The sequence below is a fragment of the Gopherus flavomarginatus genome, chromosome 3 (assembly GCF_025201925.1).
Source record: "Gopherus flavomarginatus isolate rGopFla2 chromosome 3, rGopFla2.mat.asm, whole genome shotgun sequence".
Classification (NCBI taxonomy): domain Eukaryota; kingdom Metazoa; phylum Chordata; order Testudines; family Testudinidae; genus Gopherus; species Gopherus flavomarginatus.
Window position 1 is genome coordinate 166,429,500 of NC_066619.1, and position 26,830 is coordinate 166,456,329.

The 26,830-nt window shown below is 39.6% G+C and overlaps 1 protein-coding gene across 5 annotated transcripts in view; it reads left to right on the forward strand.

Annotated features, from left to right (window-relative positions):
* PDLIM5 (PDZ and LIM domain 5) overlaps positions 1–26,830 on the forward strand; it is a 188,558-nt gene that overhangs the window by 154,234 nt on the left and 7,494 nt on the right. For all 5 annotated transcript variants that reach the window (XM_050944022.1, XM_050944023.1, XM_050944024.1 and 2 more), the window contains one exon: positions 21,049–21,223. In XM_050944022.1, coding sequence (XP_050799979.1) covers positions 21,049–21,223 — 175 coding nt within the window. The remainder of the gene's footprint in view (positions 1–21,048; positions 21,224–26,830) is intronic.

Consider the following 26,830-nt stretch of genomic DNA (forward strand, 5'->3'; position numbering starts at 1 on the left):
GGTACCAAAAAGAGAATATGCAATTTTTTTAGTTTTTGTAGTGCAGTTTTTAAAGGTTGGTTCCTGTAAGGACAATATGAAAGTTTAGTAAATTTTATCCATGTGCACCAATGCTGAGAGAGCTTTCTTGTGGAGAATACACTCATGATCCTTCTTAAAAAAAAAAAAAAAAAAAAAAAAAAGAGCAAGACAGTGGTGTGATCCAGTAGAAAAGGTGTTTATTTGAAATAAGTATTTGTTCTAAGAAATATACCACATGAAAATTCATCTTCATTCTGTGGTAATGACATGTGTAGTATATTGAGATATTATAAACTTTTTTAATTACACTTCTTCCCAAACTGAGATTATCTTTGGCCCCAGGCTGTACTTGAACATTCATTTGAAAATAACCAGGGAAGTTTTTATTCATCAAATTATAACCATCCGCTTCCTTGTAAGAATGAAATGGGTTTTCTCTCTTGCTCTTCTGATGGAACTTGAGCCATTAAGTATCTTTTTTTTTTTTTAACCCTACTATTAAGGGAGTTTCCTTTTTCGAAAAAAATCCATACAGGCTGGAAGATAAATCTCAATGAGCCCAATGTAAAAATGGGGAGAGAACATATGGTGTTAATGCTGGATGTTTTATAATGGGGTCTTTGGAACATATGGTCATATTATTGTCTGTTTAATAAAGACACCAATATATTCTGGTTTGAACAAGCAGTACTACCAAAGATCCTCATGATGGCAGTACACTGTCACTTCTATCCTCATTTGTAGCACTATCACAGAGTAAGGATCTTCTTAAGGCTGCAGGATATTACTGACACAGTTACGGTTTATTTAAATTTAAGTCAGTCTATATTTCTACTAATTTTTTTCTTTAAATTAGCTGTCTTAAAAATATCCTCTTGAAGTTATGCCTTCAGATCATCATGCAATTGTAGCAAGCATTGGTATGAATATGGTACCTATGTGTATTAAATAGTGACATGTCACATGAAATATTTGTCTAAGTTATGAATTCTTTCCCAGTGTACTAGTGCTTGTTTCCACCAGATGATTGGTTTATTTGACTTGCGGAGATCCATTTCAATACTTGGCTTTTCAGCAGTAGGACAGTCAATTTCAATATGTTGATAGGAATTTCATTGCAAAATCCCACTACTGCAGCGTTAATGTACTTGTAATGCTTGGGATGGATTGCGGGGGGGGGGGGGGGGAAGAGGGGTGATGGGTGCCATATAAGCATGGAGCAAGAAAGATGTATAAGGATGAATTAAATCAGCTTTCTTACAGTATATTCATATATTTACGAAGATTAGTATCCCTTGAAAAATTAGTATTGTATGTTGATGATACAAAGCAGAAACACAGCCTGATTTCTTTTTTGAAATCCATTGCATATTGTCTTTGTTGCTCATGAGTTCAGGGCTTCTGATGGGTTTTTTTGCTTTGTTGTATTCAAGCATTTTCTAAGAATTTCAAGTATTCGAAACATCTATATAGTGGAGGGAGGGCTGCGTGTGTAAGTGTTAGGCCTTGGCTACACTCACACTTTACAGCGCTGCAACTGGGGTGTGAAAAAACACCCCCCTGAGCGCTGCAAGATACAGCGCTGTAAAGCGTCAGTGTAATCAGGGCAGCAGCGCTGGGAGCACGGCTCCCAGCGCTGCACGCTACACCCGTAAGGGATGTGATTTACATGCAGCGCTGGGAGAGCTCTCTCCCAGCGCTGCCACTCTGACTACACTCACACTTCAAAGCGCTGCCGGGGCAGCGCTTTGAAATTCCAAATGTAGCCATACCCTCAGCTTTACATCGTTAAGCCTTGACAATGTTCCTATTAACATTTGACAATTCTAAGAGCCATACAAACTGATTCTGTCAGATCAAAAGTCTGTATTAGTGTGAATCCCAGCTAGGCTGTTAAAATGAGGTTTTCCATTTGTATGAAAGCAACTTCATTCTGTGTGCTAGCAGGCACAAGAGAGTGGCTGGTGCAGTAAAGCATTAGGTTGAATAATCAACACCTAATTCCATGGACAATAAAGTAAAAAAAACAAAACAGAAAGCTTCCTTCATCCTAATTCAAAGTGATCTGCTAACTGTAGAGAAGTTCTATGCAGACGGTGACCATAATCACCTTTAGCCTATTGTCCTGCTGTAGAGTTTGGGGGTAGATTGTTTTAGGAGAACCAGGCTTAGGGTACATCTTCACTACCTGCCGTATCAGCGGGAAGCAATCGATTGCTCGGGGATCGATATATCGCGTCTCATCTAGACGCGATATATTGATCCCCAAACGCGCTTATATCGATTCCATAACTCCACCAACCTGAACGGAGTTGCGGAATCGACAGGGGGAGCCATGGACATAGATCCCGCGCCGTGAGGACGGTGAGTAATTCGATCTTGGATACTTCTATTCACGTAGCTGAAGTTGCGTATCTAAGATCGATTTTCCCCCGTAGTGTAGACCAGCTCTTAGGTTGCCTTAAATGTAGCCAGCTTCCTTGGGAGCTACATCTCAGGTCACTATCTTTTTCCAATAAAAATATAACAAAGGCTGGGGTAAAAGTAGCATAAGAGGTGAGGCTTTCTGGCTTTCGTTATGTCATGTTTTACTTATCCTGCTGTCCTTTAGAGTGTCTGTGTCTAAATGCTGTTTGGTTATTAAAACACTGAGGGGGGAAAACGTAGAATTTCTGCCATTTCTAAATGTTTTTTATTTTATTTTGTTTTTTTTTAAACCATCTGAGTTTGTCTGCCGGGGCAGTATAGGTATACATGTCACTGTGTTAAGAAATAATGAAGAGGCTGCATTTCATGATTTGATTGAAATGTTAACAGCCGCCAAGGTATCTCAAGCTTGACCGGAGATTATATTACAGGTTTTGTTTGAGATCTGCCCTTTAAACCTGACGTAAGCTCACCTATGGTTTTAGATAGCATGTGTTACCCAGAAGTCTTTTGAAGAAAGTAGTAATGCAAAACCAACAGATGAAAGAGATCTAGGCATGGTTACAACAGCATTGCAGCAGAGATTGGATCTTCTTTTTCTCGGGCATATATTTTACAAAATGGAAACCTTCAAGGTCTCCCTGAGCCTAAACTTACTCACTGAAGTTAAGACCAGCAACCTTTCTCTGACAAGCACAACTCCTCAGGATAAAAGTAATCATGCATTTAAGAAACAGAACAAAACTTGAACCATTTCAAGGCATATTTTATACTCAGTCACTAATTCTATTTCCTGGTTGCATTCTGTGTATCTGAAGCTTTGTGTGTCCTTGGTAAGTGAAATTCCTGACACTTCACAGTCTAAAAACAATTCGGGCTAGATTTATAAAGGTATTTAGGAGCCTAAAGATGCAGATCTAGACTAAGTGGAATTTTCAAAAGTGCCTATTTGTCACACAATGAAAGTAATTCAATGTCTTTCTGAGAGGAAAGGTGGTTCTCGTTTTTACTAACATGAAATGCATGCATACAGCAGTGTTAAAATGTATTTCATACTTTTAAGCAGCAAATTTGCCCTTCATAAAAGTGGATGTCTGTCTTAGGAAATAAAAGGTAGAAGAAGTCTGTCCATATTCATTTGCTATTAATAGCAGGTTTGTAACATTTGACGATTGTTTCAAGCAACAGCTTCTAGTATTAGTGGCGTTTGGAGCAGTTTTAAAATTGTATGTTGAACATCACATCATGCTGTATCCGTAACAAAGCTGAACACGGTGGTAGGATTCAGTGCGGTGTCCAAAGAAGCTGCAGATGTGTGATTAGGCGCATGTCCTATATACATAGCATGAGCATTCTGGGTAGTTTTAGTTATATAACTTTAGACTACACTAATCAATCACTAGTCAGGGTAATGTCTTCTAGTATGCCTACAATAAGCAGCAAATAAAGTAGCCCTCCAGATTAAGATTCCCTATCTCCCCGTCACCCCAAAAAACCCATCATAGGTCTAACTCAGGAGAGTCATCTTCAGTCAGCGCCAGCAGACAGTAGTGCAAGAAATACCCAGGCTGATCTATTTAACAAAATAGAAACTATTTATTTTCTATGTGAGCAGCGCAGTGTCATCTGTCTCCCTTTGTTTCTGCTATTCTGGACTACCTACTAACATCAACAACAACTTTTGGGACGGTCTGTCAGCTCCAGAGGGAGAACGCTTAGCTACAATATATGCAAATCATCCTGCAGTTCATGATGAGACCATATGTTCCCCACCCTACAGTTTCTAGATTCTTCAGAGGTCTCATTTCATTTGTTTCCTCCAATCTAAGAAGCCCCCTCCTTCTTGAGACTTCAGTATACGGTTATCTGACTTAATGGGACACCCTTTTGAACTCTTAACCTGTTCCTTTCACTGTTTATCTATGAAGACTTCCTTTTTACTGGCAGTTGACACTGACTCGAAGAATAGGGACCATTCAGCTCTTCATGATGGATACCCTTTATACAGTGTTTCATAAGGACAGGCTCAAAGGCAGGCCTCGTCCTAATTGTTTCAGAATTCCACACAAACCAATTTATTATTTCCCGGTATTTTTTGTCAAGCCTCATCCAACCTCAGAGGAAGCTAAACTTCACAAATATACTACAATATGCAGTCTCTTTTTACATCGATAGGACAAATCCATTCAGAAGCACACCTTGACATTAGTGGCCTTTGCAGAGAGGGTTAAGGATCAGGCTGTGTTCTCAGAGGTTACGTAAGTGGGCCTCTAACCTGAATAAAGATGTGTTATGAGTTAGCCAAGTTAGAACCACCTAGCCATCTCTGGAGCTCAGGCAGTCTCTCCGTCCTGTTGGAAGAATATCCCAATTTCTGAAATCTGTGGGGCAGCTACATGAAACTTGGTCCAGACATACACAAGTGTCTACTCACTGGTGAAAGATTCCAGATCAGATGCTTGTTTGGTAGGGCTGTACTGCGGTTTCTGTCCTCGTGCTCACCTCCACACAAATGGACAACTGTTTGTTCATCACCAAAAATGGAAGCTATGTAAAGAATCACTTGAAGAAAGAACAGTTATTTACCCTACAGGAACTGTAGTTTTTCCGCACTGGAACTCCCTACACCACTTCTGTGGAGTCTTGTTCATCTAGGATTCTGTATTGGCAAAGAAAGTGAGGGACAGTTGGACCTGCTCTGTCCTCTATGTCCTCAGGGGCACATGGACATGCAGGGTGAGAATCTTCTTCAGTTGCTGGTCTCTATACGTATACTGCCCGTGGGTATTGGTCTTTGTTCCTCAGCATCTTGAGAGGAAGTGAAGAATAATACTATATCGAATTGACATTGCTGGGGCATTTTAAGATAGAATTATTCAGTAACCTCAGTTACCCAAATTGGAATTTGGCCAGGGCACAAACCCATTTTGTAGATCATCTAGTGGGAAGCCACGGGCTGCAACTCCCAAGGCGGCACTCTGTTATCATAGACAAACCGTTTCAGATATGCCTTTCCTCCCATCTCCTGCTTCCACAGGTCCTAAGAAAGAATAGTCATGACAAAGCCGGAGTCCCTCTTGTCTGAAGCAGTATGGCTTTGGTTTTGGTTCCCAAAGCTTCTGTCAATATCAGCCTACCCTCCAAATCAAGCTCCATCCCTTCAGAACTCCTGATGTAGGGCAGGGGCAGAGTCGAACACCCCATCCTGGGCTCTCTTCACCTTTACGGCCTGGCGTTTGGATGGGTGTCGGAAGCAGAGCACTCTTGTTTAACTCCCATTCAGACTACACTTATCCAGAATAGAAAAGATTTGACTAGGACATGCTATGTAGCTAAATAGAGGCATTTCTTTGCCTGGATACAGCACAGTCATTCTTACCCAGTCTCTTCAAGCATCTAGATTGTTTTAGTTTACCTCTTGTCTCCAAGGAAATCTGGTCTCTCGATCAGCTCATTACAAGTGAACCTCGCAGACAGCCATTAGTGCCTTCCTTCCTCCAGTAGACAGGTGCTTTGTCTTTACAACCCATCTATGGTACAAATCACGAAGTGCCCCATCGAGGCCTTTTTGCAAGTCATTAAACCAGCACCACTGGGCATTTTAAACTCATGCCGTCAAAACTTATTAGACCTCCATTTGAACCCTTAGCAACATGTTCTGTGTCCCACCTATCCATGAAGGTGGTATTTCAGGTGGCCATCACTTCAGCCAGGAGGTTCAGCAAAGTGGGAGCCCTCATGGCAGACCCTACCTTTATGGTATGTCCGAAGGACAAGGTAGCCTTCACCTTTGCCCTAAACTTCTCTACAGAGTCATCTCCAAATTTCACCTTACCCTGTGCATTCATTTATCTGTCATTTTTCCAAAACCACACACTACTTCTGAAGAGAAGACCACTCCCTCAGTTTCTGGCATGCACTTGCTATTCACTTGCAAAGTCCCAAATCCATCAAAGTCTCCAAGAATCTTCACCGCAATAGCAGAGTGAGCTCATGGTCAAGCTATAATGTCTTAAAAGATTTGAGTGATTTTCTAGCTACACCTCTATCCCGATATAACGCTGTCCTCGGAAACCAAAAAATCTTAGCGCGTTATAGGTGAAACTGTGTTATATCGAACTTGATTTGATCTGCCAGAGTGCGCAGCCCCACTCCCCCAGAGCGCGCAGCCCCACTCCCCCAGAGCGCTGCTTTACTGCATTATATCCAAATTTGTGTTATAACGGGTGGCGTTATAACAGGGTAGAAGTGTATATTATCTAGTGCTACAGGCTAGCTCACATTGTGCCTCCCAACAATATAACGGCCCACTCCACAAGAGCGCAGGCTACCATGGTAGCATCCTGGCAGGAGGTCCCTATGCAGCACATACGCAAAGCAGCCACCTAAACTCCACATGCATGTTTGCTACACGATATGCACTAGTCCAGGCCTTTGCTGCAGATGTAGCGGTGGGATCTGCAATACTGCATGCATCTTTGCTGCCAGCTTCCTTGCATCCACCTCAAGTCTGAGCCCTGCTTGCCAATCACCCGTATGTGAAATACAGATAGGGAACAGCACTCAAGAAGCAGAGGTTGCTTACTGGAACTATAAAAGCAGCAAAACATCTGTTAGTCTATAAGGTGCCACAGGACTCTTCGCTGCTTTTACAGATCCAGACTAACATGGCTACCCCTCTGATTATTGGAACTAGAAGTTCTTTGAGATGTGCGATCCCGATCTGTTTTCCACTACTTGCCCTCCATCCCTCCTGCTTCAGATCTGGTTGGATTCTCAGGAAGAAGAGGAACTGAGGGGGCATCGACCCATGCTGCCTCTTATATCCTCACTCGGGAGGAGAGATCAACTGTGCATTTGTGGGCCAATGGACACTGATGGTTAAAATCTCTGGATTGAGGTGCATGGTGCTCATGCATACCTGCATGGAGAATATAGATAGGAACCAAACACTTTGAACTTCCAGTTACAGTAAGTAACCTCCATGTTTCATGTGTATGGGGTACATGCACGCTGGGAGTGGAAAATGTAACTACTACTATGTTGTTAAACGTGGTTTGATATCAAGTCTAGCTGATGAACTTGTCATTTTCTTCTCAATGGCCAAGAGAAGAAATTCTTGCCAAGATTTGAATCTTTTTTCAAACAAATTACTCGTGACAGAATTATGACTACATTCCAGTGTCATTTTACTATTCAGTAGCTAAATATTATGTAGCACCATTCATTCCCAAAGAGCCCCAAAGCACTTCACTCAGCACATATACTGTATTGAATTGACATTGCTGGGGCATTTTAAGATAGAATTATTCAGTAACTTCAATTACCCAAATTGGAATTTGGCCAGGGCACAAACCCGCTTTGTAGACCATCTAGTGGGATCTTTAATAGTCAGAAATGGCTAGGAGTTTAGTTTTATATACTTTTTTTTTAAAAAAAAGATCACCCTGCTACTTGCACTGAAGTTGGGGAATGGAGGCATCATGCAGTTCTGACTTAGGAGGAAAAGTGCCATCAAGAGGATTTCCAGTACTGTTTCCTGAGGTTCCTGCTTAGTTTTGGGGATCTGAAGTGAAGTGGTACTGGTTCAGCTCCTAAAAATCAATTTTCCATCTGGGAAAGGGTATTGCATTTTAGTCAGCAGCTCTCTTGTCTCCTAGACCCTGTAGCTGAGTAATAGGATCAGATATGGAGGGTTTGTGATGTAAGGTTCAGAAGACAAACTAATTTCTAAGTGAGTAATACTAAGTGAACTGCTACCAGAGTATATCAACTTAGTTTTTCCCGTTTGTACTATGTCTTCTTCTCATCTTATTTCTCTGCCCGATCCCACTAAGATACACAATCCCTTTCCAGCAGAAGCAAGATTGGAATGTCAGCATATTCTTCAATAGCTACAACTGTCAGTTGCCTAATCCTGAGACAGCAACATGTGTTAAGCACATGCTCTGTTTGATGGAGATAGCATTTTGGAAGCTTGCTTTAAACATAGACAAATTGTTCCCCAGAGGTCTTTGTCTGAAAAATTCTGTTATTTCCCTGCAGTTATCCTCATACGTTTGCTAGGCATAAATTTACCATTTGTTCTCTGTAGCGTCATCTTTCTGTAATTCTCCAAACTGATAGCTGTACTTTCTTCTTGCTTGTTCCCTTGGCACCTTAGGCAGAACCTCCAATGTGTGAGAAAATTTAAACCTGGCACTAGCCATGATGTGACAGCCTATCCTACGTATAATGACAACGTAACCAAGACAAACGCTGACTGTGCCCACCTGGCGGCAGTTATATCATGCGGAGAGGTTTGAGTCTACTACAGCCTTCTTACTGAGGAACCTGGTTGAAATTCTGACTATACTGAAGTCAGTGGGAGTTTTGCCATTAGCTCAGACAGCACAGGGTTGGGTTCAGAGATCCTGAGTTTAATTACTGCTATAAACAGCCCATCAAGAGCTATTACATTATAACAAAATGATTATCCTTTCAGAAAGATTTTTCTCTAGAGGTTAATACAGAGAGTGACTATGACATATTCCCTCTCTCTCCTTTTCTGTTTGTTTTCTTATTTTGCTTCCCCCCCCCCCCCGCCCCTTTCAGACCTGATAGGGAACTGGATGGCTCATAGTTCTTAGAAATGCTTTAAGCTGGGAGACTCAGCCTAGCCTCACTATTAACATCACCTTTATTTTCAAGGCTCTGTACTCCAGAGAGTGAGAAAGAAGTTCAGCTCATCTCTGTTCACTTCCTTTACAGAATGGGGAAATTAAAGTATAGTTAAAGGCGCTGTTAATTAAAAGGGAGCAACTGACTATCTGTGTGCAGTGAGAACTGTGGTCTGAATTGGGGAAAAAAAAACTGGTGTAACTTGACAAATTGGTGAAGAAGAACCTTGTATGTTGGTATGCTGACATCTGGTAAAAATGAGACTTTGAATCCAATAAGGTCCTGTCCTTTTCACTGAAATGAAAGTTTACCAAAGTTAGCCATTGCATAATGCATGCCTCTTTTAGTGAAAACATAAAACCCTTGTCTCACCAGTTATCTATAAAGAGTAATATGACTGATGGATGAAAACACTAGAACTTCCAATGTGGTTTATAGATTTGTGTTTTAGTAATTTTTCAGTTAATCTAAATTATTATGCTGTCGTATGACAGCAAGCCACAAGAATTTGATTCTTTTAAAAGTTAACTCATGTGAACTCAGACTTAGCCAAGCAAAACCCATTGTGAAACCACAGTAAAGTAATTTGTAAATGTCAGCCATTCAAATTAAACTGTTTACTTGCAGTGTGAAATTGTAACTCTTGAGAACATGGTAAGAAGCAGACTGTATTAGAAATCTGAATGTTTGTGGTTAAAAAGGGAATGGGTCACAGGAACAACTCAGTTATGCCCAAAACTTGTTGGAGATGCATGGTATAATGGACTTTACTATAGGACCTCCTGAACTGAAGCCCGTCTCTGTCAAAAGTCATACAAGATCAGCAGCAAAGTAATGATTGATGACTTGGTATTGCAAAACCTGCACATCATTTCACTTAACTTTCCTGCAGTTACAGTGATGCATCTATCGGGCTATTTGAACAGACAAACACATTGTTTGCTCTTGCAGTGTTGTAATTGCACACACAAGTTGGGAACATCATTTTTCCATGTGTGAGTTTTGAAGATGAAGACTCTGCATTCCTCTGCTTTTATAAAACTTGAATAATATCACAGAGATGCTAAGGATTAATTAGTTAATGGGCCCAATTCTGCTTTGCCTGGCACCCTGTGTAGTTGTTTACATTACATCAAAACAGTAACATGTAGGACTCTCGTGTTGTAATGGTGTAAATGCAAATGACTGTACAAGGTACAGAACAATGGAGAATGAGGCTCAGTGTTTGTTCAGAATGCTTTGAAAATGTAAAGCATGATCCATTTACTCAATATTAGCCTTATAATTGCTCAGTTTCAAACAGTGTAATGTAAAGGAGATACAGGGTGTATTTCAGGTGCTTAAGTATAGGATGTTAATTTTTCATAAGGTTTTATTCACTCTTCTTATTTAATTCTTAAGGTAAAAATTATCTGAACTGAAAGCAGTGAAGACAACAACAAAAAATACCCTCTGCAGAAAAGTGTGTAGTGGGTTTCAATATGTGAAACTCCAGCCAAACAGGACTGCACTCTGTTGTGCAGGGGTGTATGTCACTCTCCAGGCTCTCTTGCATTCCAGGACCCTTTTCAGTAAACGACGCCAGTTGTGCCAATTTGTGATGGTATAAGATGTAACAAATCACAAGGAGACAAGCTGAACCAAGCTGAAACCACCATACTCATTTTAATTAAGATACTTTACAGCCCATTTAATCTGAGTTCTTCTAGCTGAAAGGCTAGTTGCTAACACAGGAAACTAACCCCCCAAAGTTGCAGAGGTTCCTGAAATTAGGTCTTGGTTGCACCTGTTCTGATTTTTCATGGTGCACATACCAACATACTCAGTCATTTAAAGAAAAGATAATGGTTTAATCCTTCCTGTTCTGCCTTTCATCAGTAGGGTTTTTTTTTAGCTTTGATTATAGTCCACAAATTCCGTATGAACCAAAGAGGGACTATTGAATACTTTTTTCTCTACTGCTTATCTTGAAGTTGAGTTCATTTAGCCTGTGCAATTTCACGCAGGGCTCATACAGGGTAGGGTATTGCATAAGTTTAACATAACTAGTTGACAGCAGATTTTTTTCAGACCCTTTGTTTCATCCGGCCATCTGTTTTGATTTGAAGGGAAAGGAACTGGAAGAGTTTGTACTGCACCGTATATTAACAGGAGTCAGATAAGTGCACATATGAACCTTTATATTTTCCATTCATCATACAGTAGTCTGATAGCATTATGTAAATCACTGGATTACAGCACTTTCAAATGAAGTTCTGGCGCTCCCACCAATTAAAGCTGCACTGTTATTTATAGCTATTACGTGAAGTCTGATGTTATGTTTAAGTGAGCGTTAAACAGTTCAGACAGTTGTATTGTTGCTATGCACCAGAGAACCTCTGTCAAAGTGACTTTGGCACTGCTACATATCCGCCTTTTCCCCTTTGTCTTAGAAATCTTTCACTAGTGTTTGTATTCATCCATGTGTTCAGCATTGGAACATGCTATTGTTAATATAACCAGGGCAAAGTCACACTGGGATTTTCAGAAAGAAAAAGGCAGTTCTTTACCTTGCTTCAAAACTAGTTAAATATTAAACCAACCATACCAAAGAGTTTTGTGAAAGTAAATACTTAGGGCCAAACTTAATAATATAGTGCACAGTGTTATTCGTTTTAGAAAAGCTAGCTACAACAATGAAAAACAGCCCCTCGGTAATAGTTTAGAAGGAGTATCATTAATTAATGGCAATGAGGGCAAAGTGAAGCCTGTAGAAATCTGAAATGTCGCTCACGGGTTCCCTTGTAGCCTTCAGAGACCCTAGATCTTTGCATGCAGCACTTCCAAGCTACTCCAGTCACAATGGAGTATTACATCCTGGGGCTTATCATCCCTCCATATTAGAGTGACTGCCATCTGCTTCATTTTATGAAAATTAAGGGGCGCCATTAAGACTCCCTGTGAAAGGACAGTGAAGTACTTGAAGAGGCTTCCAGGGTTGGGCTGGGTGGTTTCGTTTCCTCTCTACATTCAGAGTTCATTTGACAGGTTTGGGCACCTCCAAAACATCAGCAACCTCCCAAGTTACTTGAACGCCCTGTCATATGCTCTGTCAAATTTCAGTAATCTTTTGATTGGATTGAACTTGAGCATTTCTCCTTTAACCGACACTTTTAGGGTCTGTTTTGTTTGTTGAAAGTTTCTTTTTTTCCTTACATATTTTTGCTAGTCTAACAGTTCAATTGCCTTCTTTTTTTCCTCTTTAAAGCATTACAGTCTGATTTGCTTCAATGGGGGAAATGAGGGTATGAACGGTGACAGATATATATGTCTGACAGCAGGTGAACAGAACAAAAATCATAAAATACATTGTATAAACTACGGATAGGGCTCAAATTGGTGATCAGTTCCAGATCATGTTGCAGGATGTGCTTGTATTGAATGTGCTAGCTTCAGCCTAGTTCTAATAGTACTTGAGTGTAATTTAAGAAGATGAAAAAATAGCTACTCTAAAAACTATCTAGTTATTAAAAAAAAAACTTCACAAAACAATGTTAAATAGACTTTAAAACAGGAGGCAAAAGTGGAAGATGTTGCTTTTGTGATTGCCCCCCTTTTTGCTCGATTGAACCAGGGACTTCCAGAGTTAAAAGAGTGAGATGCACATCTTGAGCTTTAAGTGCCACAGCTTTGTAGGTGGGAAGATGTAACAATTTTTATTTGTAACACAAACACTCACCAGTGGGTTACACTTCTTGTTCCAAGCGTTGGAAGTTAGTTTCAAAATTCTGAAGTAAATTGTAGATTTAATGGATTTTTGGTTATCCTTTGAGATTAGAGAGTCAAATTAACCAAAGGTGTATTGTCTAATGTTTTAAATATACCGGCCAACAGTTTCAAACTTCTGCTTTGCCATGATTTCTAATGAGGAAAGCAATTCATTCTGTTCTAGTTTACATCATCAGATAGGACTGCTGCTGGCACATAACATAAAAATATTAACCTCACAGAGAGAGAGAGTAAGTATTGAAACAGTGACAGGAATTTCTAAACACTACTTTGGAATTCTTTGTAAAAATATTCTTAGGCCTTATCCTGCAATCAGATCTACTGAAGTGGACCCCTGCATCCATGTAGAGTCTCGCTGGGGAGAATGCTGGCAGTTTGTATTACTGCATCCAGGACTTGTTTATATAAACACCATTCTCTGAGGGATTAAATTTTAATTTTTCAATTTGTATCATGACCACAATCTTATTTTGGGCCTGATCTATTCCTGTTGAAGTTGAAAAGGCGTTTTGCCATTAATTTCAATTGAAGCAGAATTGGGTCTTCTAATTCAGACTGATGTTATGTTGTCTTTTCCTGTCCCCTCATACGGTCATAAACTGAAGAACAGAGCACTTCGAATTCCAAGCTTTCTTTAAAACTATTCACTGTTGTGGTTTTTGGTATTAAACTTCCATTCAAATTAATTCTTATGTCTATATATGAAAGATGCTCTGTTACACAGGATCAGTATCAGACAGGAGCTGTTACCAGAACTGTTAACTCCTTTCCTTCTTTCTTATTTGAAATAGATTTTCCCAACAATGTTGAGAGATTTTTCACATGCAGAGATCTTGTTTTTGACCAGAAATAACTTAGTTTAGTTCAGTCCCCACACAAGTGGGCTTTATAATTACTGTGCATTGAAAGAAAAGGGAACACTATGTTGGTTCATGAAGTAATGAAAAAAATTAAAAAGCAAAAGGTTTTTCTTAAATAAACAATGAAAACAAAGTTAGCAAATGTGTTTGAATTGGCGTTGGTATTTAACCGGCATCTCAAATACACATTAGCAGTATACCAGAAGCTGTGCTGGAATTTGTTTTTTTCACAAATCAATCTTCAAAGAGATTAGTTTTTAGTATGTGTCTTTGTCTTCTTACTAGCTGGTACCTGCAAGTTAGAAGGTAAAGTACCAGGAGAGGGACGGAAAGCATCATTAATCAAAATATTTTTCTTTCATGTTTCTCAAAAGCTTTTTTCCACCTTGTTATCTGCACTTATTTGTAGGCTCAGCAGGCATTAATAATCTGAGATAAACTACAATAGAGCAGTGACTTGCTCGTGATAAAGTGTTTTGGAGATACAGTTTTCAGAGGTAGCCACTTTCAAGGAACACTAAATGTTTCAGATGATGGATTAAGAAGTGTGATCTTTTTTTAAAGATCTAATTTTTTAACAATTATTGACTGTCATCCATTCTGATCTTGTTCTAATAGGTGTTATACATCAAGATTAACAGTAACATATTTGTATGAAAAAAAAGAGTAACGTGTATACTTTATACTACCTCAGAGGTTGGAAAGGATCCAAGAGAGTGTCAGCCTTATCTCCAAATAACCTGGCTCATGTCAGTTTATCAAACCAAAGAGTTAATTAGACAGAAAATGTGTGTGGTGTATTGGTCTTCCAATGGGGAAGGAGTAAGGAAAGTGGGTAATGAGGCCATTTTATTGGATTAATAACCAGCAAAATTGCAGTACCAAAGCCTTGATGCCAAAAATTTCTCTTTCAGGTGTACTTTTTGGCCCCAGATATGTGTGAATAAGTCTCTTTTTAGTTCCAAGAAAGAGTGTATTGTGTTACTTCCCTTTTACCATTAGAAATGACTCGTTATTTAATTTTCTATAATATCACTGCTGCCTCGATAAGTGACTATATTAGCATATTATAGGGTTCATCATAACTCTAAGCCATTATACCGCTTTCATGCTCTAGAGTGATAAAGATCCATGCTGCTAGTCCACAGGGTAGATCCGCACTCCTGTCTAGGAGGCAGGAGAGAGACTCCCATTATTTTTCTTCAAATTATCAAAAGGAGTCAAGACTGCACAAACTAATCATGTTAAAATGTCTTGAGAATTACATCCATATATGATCACCGTACATCAGGCATGTTATTGTCACAACACACACATCACAATAAAATGTCAAGATTTCACTCTGTAATCATGGTTTTTTTTCTCTTTTCAACTCAATTCAGTATTGAGTGGCTTTGCAGCATACAAGGCTCTGGATTGCTACACTAAAGCTACAACACAAAGCAAATAGTTGTTAGCTCTTCTCTTCCCTGTGATCACAAGTAACAGACCGCTGTACTACTTTTTGTCAGTGTGCTTAAGAACTAGCAAACAACCAGACTTCTAAACCAAAAAGGAGTAATTACCTTAATATGCTTAGCTTGCTGCAGCAATAGAGAGAGAAGTGGAGGACTGCTTATTCATTATCCTGAGCAACAGAAGACTATCTTCTGTGCCTTTCATATCCCCCTTTCTCTACTTTTTTTTCTTGAAGAGAATTGTTTTTTAACTCAGCTCTTAAGTGTCCCTTGCTTTCGAGAAGTAGTGAAGATACACACTACAGTTCACATAGGATGCTAGTTTGTGATGTTTAGCTTATCAATATTAGAGAAACAAAAAGGGAGAAAACAGTGTATCTGACAAGGTGGTCCACTTTGCAAGCCCATCCTGAAAGGAAAATACCATCTTTGTCACTTGGAAGACCTATTCATAGACACTAGGACTGGAAGGGACCTGGAGAGGTCATAGAGTCCAGTCCCCTGCCCTCATGGCAGGACCAAATACTGTCTAGACCATCCCTGATAGACATTTATCTAACCTACTCTTAAATATCCCGAGAGATGGAGATTCCACAACCTCCCTAGGCAGTTTATTCCAGTGTTAAACCACTCCATCAGTAGGAACTTTTCCTAATGTCCAACCTAAACCTCCGTTGCTGCAGTTTAAGCCCATTGCTTCTTGTTCTATCATTGGAGGCTAAGATGAACAAGTTTTCTCCCTCCTCCTTATGATACCCTTTTAGATACCTGAAAACTGCTATCATGTCCCCTCTCAGTCTTCTCTTTTCCAAACTAAACAAACCCAATTCTTTCAGCCTTCCTTCATAGGTCATGTTCTCAAGACCTTTAATCATTCTTGTTCTTCTCTGGACCCTCTCCAATTTCTCCACATCTGTCTTGAAATGCGGTGCCCAGAACTCCAGTTGAGGCCTAACCAGCACAGAGTAGAGATGACGAATGACTTCTCGTGTCTTGCTCACAACATACCTGTTAATTGATCCCAGAATCATATTTGCTTTTTTTGCAACAGCATCACACTGTTGACTCATTTAGCTTGTGGTCCACTATAACCCCTGGATCTCTGTCTGCCGTACCCCTTCCTAGACAGTCTCTTCCCATTCTGCATGTGTGAAACTGATTGTTGCTTCCTAAGTGGAGCACTTTGCATTTGTCTTTATTAGCCTATTAGCTAAGGGCATGTCTATACTAAATCCCTAAATCAACCCCAGGCTCTAGTCTCCCTGCTCCCAACTTGCAGTGCGGGGGAAGGAGGTAGGGGCAGCTGCCTGGGTTTCTCAAGTCCTAGAGCAGGAAGCTGCCAGGCAGCCGCCCAACTGGGATTGGTATGCTGGGGGCAGCCATGCTCTAGCTCCTGCATGGAGCCGTGAAATTAACAAGACAGCCAGCAGCCCATGTAAGTAATGCAATGTGTGCACAGATGCTGTGTCACCCTATCTACACTGATCTAAGCGTTATGCCTCTCATGGAGGTGCAGTTATGTCAGTATAGTACGGCACTTAAATCAGCGGGGCAAGGCTATAGTGTGTACACTGGCATAATTAAGTCGCCATAAGCTGCCATACGTCAACCTAACTGTGTAGTGTTAGACCAGGCCATAATAATCAGGGAAATTTTCATTGCAGTAATTATTGACCAGCTGTAAACAAGGTTTCTTGTCACTGTTTGTTTTAGGGAAATCTGAAAGAGGAAGAGTAGGAACTTCATTTATACACGACTCTCCCTCCTCCCCCCCTTTGCAATTTTTCCATTTTATTCTATTGTAGCTCTCCTGCTTTGGTAATTCTTCTTTGTATTCAGCTGAACATATGTGATATAAATGGAGTGTGAATGGTACGTAATTCCCCCCCACATGCACATCTTTCCTCTAAATCACTGCAGCATTCAATTTCCAGCCTTTCCCAGAGCAAGGAGAATGAGTATGCTTTGAAGCTGGAGTTCACTTCCTCTGGTACAGCCATGTAATCTCTGTATCCAAGGGTTAAAAGTTGGCCAGAAAGGGGGAAATCCTTTGTCTTTATGAATCTTTATTCCTGACCGTGTATTCCTTGGCATACTTCATGCAGAGCTGTTGTCTATTTTATAGAGCACTGATTTTATTATAGTTGGCTACTTTTTTTAAGAAGTTCAAAATTTGGATATATTGCTCTCTCACATTGTATTTGCTTAAGGTGTACAGTTGTAAATGTATTTTGGTTCATGAGCTTGACTCATTGCTGTGGTGGTTGAATGATTTGTTAATACAGCAGATCTTAAAGTGATTGTTTAAAGCCTTTACAAGCCTGTATGTTTAATAATATTGAAATGAATAGAAACACAGTATCTGCATCTGCCATTTCAAATTTCAGGCATGTTGTGGCAGTTTCGCTTTGTGAGATTTCTCAATAAATGTATGAGATTCACTCTGAGAAACTTGGTAAGGGAGGAAAGCTGATCAGTTGAGGAACTTGGAAGTAAGTTTATTTGCTTTATGGGGGTATTAAAAATGTTTGGCATCTTTCAATTCTCTTGGCCGTAATGGCATTCTACAGATAATGAATTTTATAATTCATACGCCACTTAAGAAAATAAAATACATCTGATCTAAAATGTGTATGTTCTGTTACTACTTTTATCTTTTGTAACTATAAAGTCCTAGCATTGGGTCTCAAATAACTGCCCCAGAGTAGGTTTAAGAACAGTTTTTGAGGTCTGATCCTTATAGTAAGTTTCAGCAGTAATCGCAGTTCCATTAATATTTAAAAGGCACACATGTCTGCTCTTCAAGCTCAGGGCATAATTCCCAGTTTGAGGAAATGCTGCTACATTAGCTGTCATCGAACTCCCATACTAAACATAAAGGGGAGCTGTGACAGCAGGAGGGGCTAGACACCTTGAGTATGATCCTGTCTGACAGGCTAGGTACATAGTCGGGCCTGCTAATCCCTCCTGCCACTTGTGCCGTCGCAGCTACATTTTGGTTTTTAATGCAAGAGCTCATTCAGAGCTGGCATAGGTATGGCTCTTTGGCTGGGAAGTACTCCCCCATCTTGAAGTATGCACATAGCTTGAGAAGGTAAAGTAGATCTGGGGGTGAGTGGCCTCAGTGAAGTCATAGGTAGTTCTGCCACTGACTTCAGTGGTGCCAAAACTTCACTCTAGAATTCTGACATTTGAGAAACATATTTTATTAGAAATATGTTATTAATCAGGGCCCTGACCCCGCAAAGGGCCAAGCTCTCCAGTCCAGTGTGCTCCACCATCTACAGGAATGAGTTCCTTTTTGAGTGGAAATTAATTCTTTTGTGGCTCAGTCACAGGCCCCAGCTTTGCAACCACTGAAAAACTGTCTAAGTGCTGTATGTCTCATTAAGTAATAAGACTGAAAAAAATAAGCAGTATTGCTAAGCTCAACCCTTGATCCTGCGAGCCTCCTTTGATACAATATCTGTTACAACACTGGAAATCATCTGCACTTCCTGAAAGAGAAAACTAGCGCAGTAGATGATGATAGTGGAGCTTATTTTTGAGTTGTTGGACAAGTAAGTATAGAATAGTGCTCTGTACAGGCAGATCTGTTGATGGCTCTGGTGAAGCAGTGCTAGAGGCAGTTACAGTTGATGTCATTACTGTATGATGAATTCTCTGGTCCTGGGTGGTGTTTCCTTTGCTGACATGCTATGTTGTGTGTGTAACCTCTCCCCTGTTTCCTATGAGCTCTGTCTCTTTTCCTTTGGTTCTTTTTCTCAAAGCTTTCTTACAATAGAAAGCAGTTAGCAAATGTTATTGAGTGATGGATGAATGTGGCTCTAGATTATTCTTAATGCCGTTTATTTTCTTATTTAATTGTACTTTTCATTTTCCATCCTACAATAAGAAAGTCACTGTTTTTTAAGGAACTTGCTGTTCTTAAGTGTCAGCAATTGTAGGTTTAGTATCACCTAGATGAAGGAAAGGTATTCCTCTTAGTTTGTTGTTTCATCCGTTAAAAAATGTGAACAATTAAAGAATTGGCGATGATCATTGTTGGCGGTGTACCCTACCCAAAGAGCACATTATCGAGGACATTGGAAAACTAATTGATAGAGCTGTTTACTGAGTAATTTGGCACATTTCCGTAATAATTAAATCTAATTTTAGATTTACTGTCTGGCCACCTGATGAGAAATCCCAAAACATGTTGGTTGACATTGTCAGAACCAAGTACTACGTTCTTTAAAAATTACTCGGAGAATTCTTCAGGACACTTACACAAAAACTGGAGGCTGACTGGAGCCTGCAAATAAGGCCTCCACCCCATATCCGTACCTCTGTCTACCTCCAGGCACCTAGACTTGCCATTGGTTCTCCTTTTTCTCAGGCAGTGATGGAGGGAGGACTTCTGAGATTGAATTTTACAAGATGAATTCAGGAATAGTGCGTAACTCCCAATCTCACTGGGATTTTTTTCGTAGACCACCACTCACAGGGGATCCATTGGCCCCATCACCTGCATCTCCTCTGCCTGAGCGCCCCAAGATGGAAGAGGTCCATGGAAAAGATAATATTGTTGGTTGTATTATCTTTTCCATGTAAACTCCACATAGTGGATGGGTGACAGTAAGCATTTCCTTACACCCACAGGTCCACCCAGTCTCCACATCCTCCCCTGTCCAGCTCGTAGAGGAGCAGGTCACCCTTAGTGTGGTCTTAAGAGGGTATGGTATTGCAGCCCTCTCCCTTTTCACCTTCTGAGTGGGATAGTAGAGATCTATGGAAGGATCGGGGGGCATGGGACAATGAATTCAGTGTTGCCAACCCACACAATTTTATTATGAGACTCCATGATGCTTGGCATTTTTTCGTAAAGCTCAGATTCTGGAAGCAAGTTATGATGTGAGAATCTCAGCTTTCATGTTTTTAAAAACTATTCTGATTTCAGAAATGCCTTAACCTGGTCCTAGTACACCTAAAAGTTCAGAAACCTGCTGCCTATTAATTTCATTTGGGGACCCCTAGTTCTTGTGTTATGAGAGAGAGTAAATAACACTTCCTTTTTTGCCTTCTCTACCAGTCATGATTTTATAGACCTCTCACACACACACGCGCGCACACATGCGCACGATGAAAAGTCTGTCTTAATCTTTCCTCATACAGAAGCTGTTCCATACCCCTATTCATTATTGTTGCCCTTTTCTGAACTTTTTCCAATTCCAGTATCTTTTTTGAAATGAGACAACTACATCTGCACATAGTATTCAAGATGTGGGCGTACCATGGATTTATATAGAGGCAATATGATATTTTCAGTCTTATTATCTATCTGTTTCTTAATGATTCCCAATGTTATTTTTTTGCTTTTTTGACTGCTGCTGCATGTTGAGTGGACACTTTCAGAGAAGTGGCCACAATTACTCTAAGATCTTTCTTGAGTTGCAAGATGTATGTCATGCTGTTTTGTCACTGCTCATATATTTGTAACCTTGGCTTCAGCCTGACCTGTCCAAAGCACAGTGAGATCTTAACATGTCACATATTCTGTAACCTGATTGCTCCATTATGTCCAATTTTGTCCACTCCTTTCCAATTGGAAAAATATTCTGTTTCCCAGAAATTTTAATGGTAATGTTGGTTTGGTGCTTTTGGTGGCTAGTCACCCACTAGATTGGGTGAAAAGAGTAAACTCGATCTATCGCATTACCCTATTGCTATTTTTTTCACCATCATGTATGTACTGTGCATATTTTACACACACATTCAGGTATTGAACTGAGCTCTTTTCGCTTGTATACCTGTTTATTAAGGTTGATGCAGTATAGAGACAGTATTCAAAATACTTTTTACTCTATTTTCCGTAGCTCCTGCAAGTGGATGGACATCAGACAATATGACACCATCTGACACAACTGCACCACATGATAAGTCCATGACTCAACCTCAAATAACAGACCAAGACACTTTGGTGCAGAGAGCAGAGCATATTCCAGCAGGAAAGCGTACTCCTATGTGTGCTCAGTGTAACCAGGTCATTAGGTTTGTACTCTTTTCAATGATCATTTTATCCTAAAATCTTTCTGACAACATAACCTTGCTTTGTTTTGTTTTAATTATTTAGTCTCAAATGCTTTTGGGCTGCATTTCAGCATAACCAGATTCGGTGTTATACACCATTTTCATGCATGAAATCCACATGATTCATTGTTTTAAAATAATAATAAAAAAAAAAAAAGCCTGGACCTGGTGATACAGGAAGCAAATGTGGAAGCCAGGATATGCTCTCAATAGTCATGGGCGCTTTTAGAACCTGTTTTACTGAAAATTGGAATGTTGACTGGGACGTGGCAAAAATAAAACCTAAACCAAATAAACAAGTTGTGACACAATCAAACATTCATTCAATCAGCCCCAGAAGATTAACAAGTCGAAAGGCAAATACAGGATGATACGCAAATCAAATAAGGAATAACCAGTTTTGAACAATACTTGGTAAGCCAGAACAATTAAATGAAAAGAGGAGGAAATGTAAGATACTCCCACATATACGAAGAAATGTCACATTTTAATCATTGCTAGGATTACAGTAATAGGTTTTTTCCCAGTGTCAGATCTTGAAATCTGTCCAATCATCATCTAGGGCTAACCGTCATGCACTTGATTGTTAGTGTCTCGTGACTTTGAGTTGTATAATATGAATGGAAAGAAATTTCACTGTGACACATTTTTTTGACTGAGATTAAGCTAAATAAATTCCATTCACTTCAGTGATATAATGATGGATTTTAATATATAGCCAGTGATTTCTGCCAATTAGCTGATGGGTCTCTCTCCAAAACGACAGTAAATGGAAAAAGGACAACCTCATGTGAATGTGTGAACCTTCCTGGTGTTCCTTCCATAAGGAGGGGAGAAGGGTGAATTTCCTAAGAGCCAGGTCATGATCTTGAGTTAAAAAAAAAAACCAACAAAAAAAAATTAATGTGTGGTGTGTTCTTGGTCAAATTTTTAAAAATAACGCCCCTCCCCCCCCCAAAAAAAACAAAAGCTCTCACTTACCTGGGCTGCTCAAGCTCATAAACCCCTGGGAAAATAATTTACCCCAATTGTGAGTCAGTTACAGGTCCCCCTCTTATTTTGACCTATTAATTTATTAACCATATTTTCAGCTATAGAAGTAAACGAAATTGAGAATGCACTGTAATTGTCAGCATGGTTGAGCCAACAGGATACTTTTTCTGAAAAGCTAATTTTAAGTAATTACCTCTATTTCATGTATAAAAGTCTCAAAATATCATAGAAAATCAACTTTTCTCTTTATAGTCTGTTGACTGTACTGCATCTTTATATCATGGTTTGGGATCCAAGTCAAAAGAACTGAGACAGCTCCGTAATCATACGATGTGATGTATACAGCTGAATTGAATTCCACTTTTTGACCCATTAGCTTTCCATTCTGGTAGTTTCCTATCTGATCATTTAACATTAGGTTAACTTTAGACTCATCAGTAGTAACTGAAATGTTGTGAGATACATTAGAAGGATTTATTTTTAAATGATTTCTTTGTTATTTTTATTAAATAATCAAGGCATTAAAAATGAGTAATCTGGTAACTTTCATATAGCAATAGTGAATGAAATATGTGTTCTAATTCAAACAGAGGCATTCATTCCAATTCAAATTTTATGCTGCACTGTACAAACATAAAATGTTTGTGCTCACGAGTCTGATGGGTGCAATTAAAAGGATGTATTGAAAAGTTTAACCTCTAAGACCATGTATCTTTTAATTATCTCATTACCTGGCTGATAGAAATTTCCAAATGGATCAGTATATAGTAAATTACATGCAGAAAACCAAGCACAGCTGTAGTTCTTTATAGTGCTACACCTTAAAAACAAATCTCTCACTTGAGAAACTGCAGCTCCTTTTAAATTGTTGCTGGTTTAGCAAACATTATTGTTGCTTTATCTACACCAGTGGCTCTCGTGCTCTAATCGGGAGAACCAGTTGGTCACATGGTGCTATTTCACCTTGTTTCAAGCTGCTAAATCTCATTTAATGGATTTAAACATACATTAAATCCTCTCCTAATATTACGTAGCTTGCCGTGTTCTTGGAGCAGGGACTGTCTTGTAACGTGAATATGCAGCTCACTGGGGCTTTGGTGCATGATTAGGACCCCTAAGTACTTCTACAAGACACATAATAATTTGTATGTAACAAGTTGCTGTATTTACCATATGGATGATGATTGATCACAAATGAAATGGGTGATAAGCTACATAACTGAACTGGAGAATGTGTGCCCCATGAAACAATCTCTGTGAAGATGCAGTCCGCACAAGAAGAAAATGCCCTGAGCAACAGTACTTACACCATCACCTACTGTAGATTTTGTATCAGAGGGGTATCCGTGTTAGTCTGGGTCTGTAAAAAGCAACAAAGCGTCCTGTGGCACCTTAAAGTGCCGTCTGACGAAGTGGGTATTCACCCACGAAAGCTTATGCTCCAATACATCTGTTAGTCTTTAAGGTGCCACAGGACTCTTCGTTGCTTTTTGTAGATTTTGTGTGGCAGATATCTCCTTAATAAATTAATTGGTACTGCGACCCAGCATGCCAGGTTGCAACACCAGTCACTCAAATTTGTCATAATAGAGGGGCTGCCAGGCCTAATCTGAGTGGCGGTCACAACATCACTCCCTCAAATTTGGAGGGGAGGGGTGTATGGGCTAATGGGCCTGGGGAGAGCAGGTTGCTGGTGCAGGGGGGTGCCTGAAAGGGGAAGAGAAGGGTCAGGTGGAGTTGGGGGGGCAAAACTATGCCACCTCCACACTTAAATGGTGCTTTGCAGCCATTGAATGATAATGCATCTTAAAGTGATGGGTTCTGTTTTCCCGCATGTGTGCAGGGGACTTGCATATCTAACTTCCTTTTTCATTACTGCTAAATATTTCTTACATAAATCCCATGTATTCTGGTGGAAGGATTAGTTCCTGTGATGCTGGATTAAACAGCCTTCTGGACATGAATAAAAATATGACAGTTGCAGTTCAATTTGCATGCCATTTTCAGTTTTAAATTTTTTGCTACGGGGATTTATTTTAATTAGAGAAAAAGCTGGCTAGTCACACATACATGGCACGTGGGTATAGCACGGAGTAATTGTACCATACGATATTTCAGTTTGACCACTATTTATCTGCCTTTCAACAGTCAGTTGTATATCAACTCAGGTTATTCGGGTGCTTTTTATAGGCCAAGCTTTCATATCTTCAAATGCCAACAGAGTTCTTAAGAACAAGGATAATTTCATGTCAAGATCAACTGACACTGCGGTAATCAGTATACTGAGTTCACCCAACATTCTCACACTACAGTGGTTTTGGAAGATGGTAATGGCTTTTGGAGTTCAAGTTTTAACATAATTACAGTTCATGCCCTTAGTAACAGCATTACCTATGAAAAGGTAGGAGCAGGATCAAGTGACATTCCATTGTTGTACACCTGTTTTGCAGCCAAAATGAACTGTCGAGTTGGTTACTTTACACTAAGGCATAGAGTAACCATGACTTGTCAAGCCAAAAAAATTGAGACATCTTATAACTTTTTAATTTATTCTCTTAATTATTGATATGTTTATCTTCCACAGACTTCAACATTTTCCAAGGCTTCATTAGATAAACTTTTCTTTCTTTGCATAAAAGTATCCAAACCATACACAAGCTATATTTTCTGTTTAAAATACCTATGTAATATTTGTAATGAGGCTCCAACAGACTTTTAATTGATAGCTCCCAAGGACTTCAGGAACTCAGCAAGTCTCTTAATATCAAGATGCTGAACTGGCTATCACCTGGAAATCCAAATTTGTAGCCTCTGGGTCTCCACTAATAATATATTCTTGGGTATGTGTGACAAAAGATTTATTTTTAAGATCTATTTTCAGAGTTGAATTATTTTGAAGGGGGAAGGGACAAAGTTCAGAGTACCATTTTTGTTGGTTTCTTATATATGAGAAAATACATATCATGGGGTTCGCCAGCGACTGGAAAGGAAGAAACGTTTCTTATGTTTTTTGGATGAGCAGTCTGTTAACTATCAAGCGATTGACCAACTGAGCAGATGTGACAATCCTTTCCATCTCCCCACCATTAAATTCCTCTGTTGGCTTGATAATGCAGTACAATGCACATTGATCACCTAGATGGATTCAGCAGACGCACCCCATGCGTATACTGACACCGTTGTATCTAGTTATAGTGTCAAAATTGTGCTTATTTTCTGGTAAGCCTTTACTTCTCTTTATAGTGCTTACGTATAGTATACTTTTATACTGCTTATTTAATATAAAAGTGGCTGCCTACTTTGCACATGCAGTGATCCTTGCAGGGTGCCGAACGAGTAAATAGTTGGCTGAGCATACATTTCTACCTCCAGGGGCAGGGTTTGCACACCTAGTCTGTACAGTCATGTTTGAAAATGGGGCCTGAAGTCCTTAGTGCCTCAAAATGGCCTATAAGGAGGGCTCACTCAAAACAAACTGTGGCGTGTGGGATTGCCCTTGATTTTCATGATGGAGTGGGTGATGGTTTTATAATAAATACGACCTACAAAATTTGACCTCTTGCAGTTAAACTCTCTTTTAGGTCCAGTGGTAAATGAATACCATTCATTACTGCAAGCTCTCAGTTGTTTTTGATGAAACAATTTAATCCATGCCAAGATCAGGAACGCCTCCAAAATTCTGAATATCACATCTTTGTCTACTTCGCAATTATTATTTTTTCTGTCCTTTGGGGTTTTCTTTTTAGGGTTTTGGGTGTGATTAAACTTCTAACATGTTTAAACAGTGACCCAGTAAAAAGTATGGTTTTGGGGTTTTTTAAAAGGCATGTTTCTGAACATGCATATATAGCGAGTACAAGCATAGTGATGGAAACAGTTGAAGCCTAAAAGACACTGTGCAGTATGCTACCATATTTGTCTTGGGCCTGTGGGGAGGGAAAACTGCTTAGATACAATTTTATACCATTTCCTGTCCACCTGGATTCCAGCACACTATCTGGAATGGTTAGTCTAAAAAATGTCAGAACTGTGGAGAGCTAAATATAACAGATGTTGAGGTCCCTCTCCTGCTTTTATTAGATTACTTTCCTTCCACTTTGCAACTATCCAAGCCTATCATTTTAGTACAGACAAACAGAAACTTGATCCTACTGGAGCTGGAAGAACCTCTTCAGTGTCAGTCCTTTGTTAATGAATGCCTTAAATTAGCCTGTGCTGACACTGTGAGAAGAGAGCACTTTGTTGTACACAAGAACTTGTATTGTTTGATCTGTACATAACTGAAAGGGCATTGATGTAAAAAGGTGCTTGTACAGAGGCTGAAGGGTATCAGGTTAGGTTAGGTCAGCGTTTGCACTATTTAGGCATCCACAAGGGAGTCTGGAGTTTGATGACTACACGAATTTTGTCTTCTAGGTTCAGTGGAAACAATGTTTGGAAAATTGTTCCTATTTCTCCAGTGATCAAATATATAGTCAGGCAGTAGCTTTGTAAATTTAAATAAATGTTGTTCCTTTTTCAAGATGATCCATGAGCCATTTTAAATATACTTTAGTCATGTTTCCTTCGCTCTCT